The sequence below is a fragment of the Notothenia coriiceps genome, unplaced genomic scaffold, assembly GCF_000735185.1.
Source record: "Notothenia coriiceps isolate Sejong01 unplaced genomic scaffold, NC01 NC01_scaffold00031603, whole genome shotgun sequence".
NCBI classification, from domain to species: Eukaryota; Metazoa; Chordata; class Actinopteri; order Perciformes; family Nototheniidae; genus Notothenia; species Notothenia coriiceps.
Genome location: NW_011364304.1, coordinates 677,268 through 684,261, shown reverse-complemented (window position 1 = coordinate 684,261; position 6,994 = coordinate 677,268). Strand labels below are relative to the sequence as shown.

Genomic DNA, 6,994 nt, shown 5'->3' with positions numbered 1-6,994 from the left:
ATACGGGTCGTGCTGCAGCTAGATGTGCCTGTCCTCTGTAAGAAGGTGTCGGCGACTGACATGCAAGGAAGAACGGCTGTCCACAGGCTGTTCCAACTTTAACAACTGTATTAACTTCCAGGGTAGTGAATTGAACATNTTTATTTTCTGTTAAATAAGGTTCGTTAGACCAGCGGTTTTCAAAGTGTGAGGCGCGCCTCCCCTGGGGGGCGCCAGAGAGCTTCAGGGGAGGCGCAGCGTGAGACACAAAAGAACGAGAAAAAGACGAGTAAAGTGACAATTGCCCACTTGTGGCTGTCTGTGGAGACCGAGTTCGCTGCGCCTCCCCTGAAGCTCTCTGGCGCCCCCCAGGGGAGGCGCGCCTCACACTTTGAAAACCGCTGGTCTAACGAACCTTATTTAACAGAAAATAAAATGGCAACAACAGGGCTTGGGAGCAGTGGTCGCGTTAACCGAATACACATATTGGTTTTGGCTAGACTAGTTTGACTGAAATGTTCTATATAATCTGATGACTAAAAAAGACTCAATAGTTTTCATTGACAAAAAGTAGACTAAAATAATTAGTTTTCTTTGACTAAAATAAGACTAAAATGCTCAGACTTTTAGTCAACTAAAACTTGACTAAATAAAAACAGGATGAAGGTGACTAAATATGACTAAAACTAAAAAGGAAATTTAACACAGGACTAAAACTAAATAAAAAAAATAGCTGACGAAATTAACACTAGCACACAGTAGATGAGATAAGATGGAACTTTATTTATCCCCTTGGGGAAGTTCAGGCGTTTATAGCAGCAACAGGGTCAGAGTTAAAAACAGGATTCACACAAGGTTGTTATTGTTCTCCACTATGTGAAATGTACAAATGTTGGCTACAGAGGTATTCACAAAGCAGATGCACTGAGGGAAAAGGTTGTCAATCACTAGTTTGTTGCGTCTCAAGCTTTCTATGTCTGTGTTGAATATGAAGCTGATGTTTTCTCTGTTTAGGTGTGGGCGTCTGATGCTGGCGTGAGCTCCAAACCCCCCTCAGACCTGGTGTGGAAGAGCCAGAACTCCTGGGGGTCCGGGCGGGACGTCCACGTGGTGCTGCTCAGCCCTCAGGGAGAGGTGAACACACTCAGACACACACACACTCACTCAGACACACACACACTCACTCAGACACACACACACACACTCAGACACACACACACACACACACACACACACACACACACACACACACACACACACACACACTCAGACACACTCAGACACACACAGACACACACACACACACACTCAGACACACACACACACACACACACACTCAGACACACACACACTCAGACACACACACTCAGACACACACACTCAGACACACACACTCAGACACACACACTCTCTCTCACTCACTCACTCACTCACTCACACTCACTCACTCACTCACACTCACACACATATACTCACTCACACACACTCACACACATACTCACTCACACACACTCACACACATATACTCACTCACATATACTCACTCACAAACACTCACATATACTCACTCACACACACATACTCACTCAGACACACACACATATACTCAGTCACACACACTCACACACATACTCACTCACACACACTCACATATACTCACTCACTCACACACACACATACTCACTCAGACACACACACATATACTCAGTCACTCGGTCTCTCTCTCAAGTCATTTTTCATGCAGTAAAGTATCTCTTTTTGACATTCAAAAACATCCCCTATGTGTGTTTGTGTGGCAGGAAGTGGCGAGGAGAACCACCACGTATAAAACGGGATTAGAAGAGCAGGATGAGGAAGGTGATGATGAAGAGGAGGACAACTTTCTCCTGGGGCAGGTGAGAGTTTGAGCTCGGCACCGACACCCCCCCACATTTCAGACAAACGTATACATAATTAGTGTTTACTTCCTGTCTGTCTTCTTCTGTTGACTCCCTCGAACCTCCTTAGTAACGGTCATTATTATATCTTAACAACCTCTGAAATGACCCATTTGACCAATCAGAATCGAGTATTCAACTAAGCCGTGTAATAATAATACTAAAAAACATTTATCTCAGCACATTATTCATAAAAATAAGTCAGTCTTTATCAGTGCTGTTTTTTTAGACTTTTAATGTGTGTGTGTAGCAGTGTGTTTTAAATTGAACCATGAATGTGTGTGTGTGTGTGTGCAGGAGGACCCTCACACTGCAAACAGAAGCTGCTCCATCATGTGAGCCAACCCCCCCCCCCCCACCACCACCTCTGAGCCCAGCCAGTCTGCTGCCAACTTTAAAACTATTTTTCTATCTTTTCAATAAAAAAAAAATTGGTTTTCTTTCTCATAAAAATGCACAACGGATTTTGGTAGGAAGTATTTTCAACTGAAAAAAATAACAATATAATACAGTTGTTGTACAAAAATTGTATTTGTAGGTCAGAACCTTTTTTTAATTTTTTTATAAAACCAATCAACAAGTAGCTACTCTTAAGAAGCGCTGATATTTTTTAATTGGTTTTTAATTTTTTTTTATTACATTTTTGTCTATATCTGACTTTAATAATGATACCATATTGTAAGCTTTAAGAACAGGATGTCGGGGATTGGATCAGCTCAGGGGCTGGAGACCTACTGTATAAATTAAATAAGCATTGAAAGGACAAGTACACTAACTAATACCCCCCTCCCCCTTCTGTCTGGACTTTAACTGGACAAAATGTCAGATTTACACAGTTTAGTGGCATTCTTTTAGTATCTGTAGAGAAAGACATACCGTGATTGTTTGATTGTATTAATGAAGAAGTCAGAGGACAGTTGAAGTTTGTTAGCAGTTGTTGAGTTACCTTAAAGCCCCTCTTCAGGAGGATTAAAAACTGGGACAGTGACACCTCGTGGAGAACATCGTAATAACATTATTTGTAATAGTTCTCCACTCAAAGGGGCTGTAACCTTACTCATCAGCACATTTAAATAAGTATTGAGAAGTGTTGATTGTATTCTTAACTTTTGATATTTAAAGTGTTTGAAGTACCTTGTGTTGTATGTTATTATGCATGCTATGTAATCATAGTTGAATCATTAAATGAATTTTCTTGTATATGTGTGTTCTACTGGTTTTTTTTATACACGTTTTAATGTTTTCTCTGAAGAAGACGGGTCATAGGAAACATATTACAAATCACTGAAACGCCGAAAATCAAGAAACCCTTTGTTTACCATTTATTTACTAAATCGCATCATCCTGGGGCCTCTTCTCGTCAACATCTACATGCTACCACTGGCTCAGATAATGAAAAACAGGTAAATAAGTTACCAAGGTTATGCGGATGACACACATTTATATAACCATTTCACTAGGAGACTGATCCAATTCAAACGGTGAGTAAGTGCATTGAACAAATCATTAACTCGGTGTGTCAAAACTTTCTTCAATTAAACAAAGATAAAACTGAGGTTACTGTTTTTGGAGCCAAGGAAGAATGAATAAAGGTCAGCGCTGAGCTTCAATCGTCAATATTTAAAACGAGAAACGAGCCAGAAATCTAGGTGTAGTCATGGACTCTGACCTGAGTTTCAGCAGTCACATTAAAACAGTTACTAAATTATAATATTGGGAGGGATGAAACCCTCTTTAATGGTCACACATGCAGAGAGAGCACACAGCACACACAGTGAAATGTGTTCTCTGCATTTAACCCATCCTAGTACCAGGAGGGTGTTTCTCAATCACAAGGATGCTGGCTTGGTAGTCGCATACTTCCAAGTCACTTCCCTCAGAAACGAAGCAAGTATACTTCCAAGCCACGGCTTCGGAAAACGAAGAAGAATGGAACAGGCTAACAAGTTTGCCACTCTCTAACGGTTTCAACATATACTGTACCGAAAATAAATACCTCACGATGTCTATCTAATTATGAACTTGCTTTACTTTCACGGAACACATTTTTGGTGATAACAAACAAATGTAACAAAGTAACATATTTACCTATGATATTTACCAACACATGTTCTACGCCACTACATACTTACATTTAAATGTGTGCTACGTCGGTTAAATATGTGCTACGTCGGTTCAGCAATTCTCCGCAATGCGCAAAGCATTGTGGGGATTTTAGGGACGCGAAGTCTACCCATGTGCAGCCTCGAAATTTCCCCCAAACCAAGGACGCGGCCTCGGTGGAATTCCAAGTATGCTGGAGATTGGAACAGTCCTTCGGCGGCACTCGATGACGTAGCATCCTTGAAATATTGGCTTGGAAGCCAGTTTCCTCGAGATTGAGAAACGGCCAGTATGGAGCTCAAATGCTTTTTCTCTTGCGGGTTTATCACAAGGTGAGTTCCTTTTTTTATTTCCTGCTATTTAAACACATGCTCTCTCCAGTACAGGTTAGCTCTGAGTGTTAGCGAGGCTTGCTAATACCATATTACGTCCAAAACACATCAGGCATTGTTTCTGATAGCAACTTTCTGTGGGTTCACCATCCGAAGTTACGTGATATCGGCAGCAAATCTGTATCCTCTTGTTGTACCCGCGTTTTTAAAAGATTTGGGTATGGAGGAAAAGAGAGAGAGTGCATTTTGCGTGATAGGTCCCCTTTAAGGTTAAATTGGGACATGGCCCTTGGGGGCTGAGCCCTGGCACAGACCACTACATGCTGTTCATCAGACTTGCACATCTTCAACAAATGATATTATTAAAAAAAACGTGTTCAAAATGCGTCGTCCGCCCTTAATTAAAGGAGGCTGCTGCAAATCAAATCAAGCGGTTTCTAAACAGCCAGCTAGTGTTAGAGATGTTTTGACACTTTTGTCCTCAGCTGTCGGGTTTCACTCTGTTGCAATCTCTCTTATTTATTTTTCAGGGAGTCTACATGTAAATCACTTGTCTCTTTTTGTACCAAATGATACTTGATTTATTAATTTGAGAAAAATGCCAACATAATAAACAAAACTTCTAAACGAAAAGAACCCTAAAGTAACCTAACCAAAAACCAAACAAAAGATAGCTCCTTAGCTAAGCTCCTGCCATCAAAACATGAGATAACAGGGGCTCATATTAAAACAAAATGGGCTTTTCACTCCTATTACTACTGGCTTCTTTTAGCTCAACAATTCAAACATTTTCACATATTACTTATTACAGTCATTTCCTTAAATCTATTTTAAGCTAATGTTGCCAAATAGGCCTTCAGGGTATCACATCTTCTTGACATGGATCTCTAAAACAGTGGGGAGTCTTGTTGGGAGTAGGAAAGATGTGAGAGGGGAGAGAGCATTTCACCCAAACATCCTCCCATAATTTCAGCACATATGTTTACAATGAATCCCCTGACAGTGAAACGGCCAGTAAAGCGGGGGAATGTATTGAACTGACTGCAGACCATGGGACATCAGTTAGAAGCCACAAAACACCTGATCCAAATTGTGACTGCACTCGTACAATTTAGGGGTGGCTTCGTCTGTACTTTAAATGTCGGAAAGTTGTCGGAGTTAATGCTTGTTATTAAGAATGTATGTTATAATCAAAACCCCTATAGGCAAAAATCAGCTTGTTCTGCATTTCTTTATTGCATTTCTTTACTAACACTAGTAATTTAAACGTGTGATTAAAAATGATTACACGTGATAAATCACAGATAATTATTGTGATAAATGCAATTCTTTTTATTTTTTTTATTTGATTGACAGCACACTATAGTTAAAACATTTAAAACTGAAAATGTGCCTCTTCCCTTTCTCTCTTTCGTTATTATCAAGCTCAATCTGGTCAGCAGACGATGAGTAGCTCACACCTTCTGACATTCAAATGGCCACGCTGTTTTCTATCACCGCTGGATCCATGTATGTGTATGGGATCTCCAGCTTCCTGTTTCTGACACTGATGACTCTACTCAACACTTCAAGCTCTCCTTGAAAATCCTTTATCAGCTCCCAAGGATTCTCCTCACTGAAATGCTCCTCTGGGAACTGGCCGAGAGGGACCTGATGAGATCAATGATAAAATAAAAGTTGAAATATGTCTTAAAACAGATAATTGACAATAGAATGTAAATTAGATATCAGGGTTTAGTGGCCCAAATAAGATAATCTTGCTTAAATCAAACTACCATACACCACTTTAACTATTAATACATTTTTAAGGAAGTCTTGGGCACTTACGAAGTCAGATGAAGGCTTGCTGAGCAGCCATACGGTGGCCATTCCCTGAACTGTTGTGTTGATGTCAGGCAGTGTGTTCAGCATTGTGGCCTCGCTTGTTGTCCCCTTTGTGGTTGGTGGAGGAAGTTGCAGGGAGATGGGAGTGTTGGGCATCCAGCCACCATAGTCATACTGTGATAAAATAATGATTGTCAGACAACATTTTTTTTTTAAGCTACACCATGGGAGACTTTTGATCAGTCAGTCAAATACTTTGGTCCCCATTCCCATTTTCCAACTACTGAAAGTATTACTATTAAATGTGGATACTACATTTGTACAGAAATTGATGATTCTCAGTGGAAGATAAATGTGTAAAAACGTACTTTAGGGTAAACTGTGATACTGTTGGTAATCCTTTGACCTTTCATCCAGCACAAACATCAGAAACAAAGTTTTGATCTGTTCAGCCTCAGCTGTACTTTGTGGTTGTTAACACATGTTTTCATGTTAACATGGCAAACACAAATTGTGATCTTGTGAGTAAATATTATATTTGCCAATGATCATCATGTAAGCATTAGCATTGTGACTACAGTATATAAACTTTTTTTATGCGTTCCACACAAGGATATCCATTAAAGGTCTCCTATTATGCAAAATCCACTTTTCATGTCTTTTATACATAAACATGTGTCCCCTCTGTGGAAAGAGATTCTGAAAGTTTCAGGAAAAAATATTCACTCCATTTATATGAAAACCTGTCTGAAAATGAGCTGATCAGATTTTGGCCACTTTATGATGTCACGTTTTTTTGGCTTGTGTAACCATTAGCCA

At 40.0% G+C, this 6,994-nt stretch overlaps 1 protein-coding gene and 1 long non-coding RNA gene across 2 annotated transcripts; one reads left to right on the top strand and one right to left on the bottom strand.

The window, feature by feature from the left end:
* Nucleotides 1-998: 998 nt before the first annotated feature.
* On the top strand, nt 999-3,118 carry LOC104960174 (uncharacterized). The gene is made up of 3 exons (XR_799959.1): nt 999-1,113; nt 1,779-1,874; nt 2,214-3,118. It is a non-coding gene; the product is annotated as an uncharacterized lncRNA (long non-coding RNA).
* Nucleotides 3,119-4,418: 1,300 nt separating this feature from the next.
* LOC104960173 (hydroperoxide isomerase ALOXE3-like) lies at nt 4,419-6,811 on the bottom strand. The gene is made up of 2 exons (XM_010788150.1): nt 6,179-6,811; nt 4,419-6,001 (listed from the first exon to the last, which is right to left on the bottom strand). The coding sequence occupies exons 1-2, from the start codon at nt 6,329-6,331 to the stop codon at nt 5,822-5,824; spliced, it is 333 nt and encodes a 110-aa protein (XP_010786452.1). The 5' UTR covers nt 6,332-6,811; the 3' UTR covers nt 4,419-5,821.
* Nucleotides 6,812-6,994: the final 183 nt, after the last annotated feature.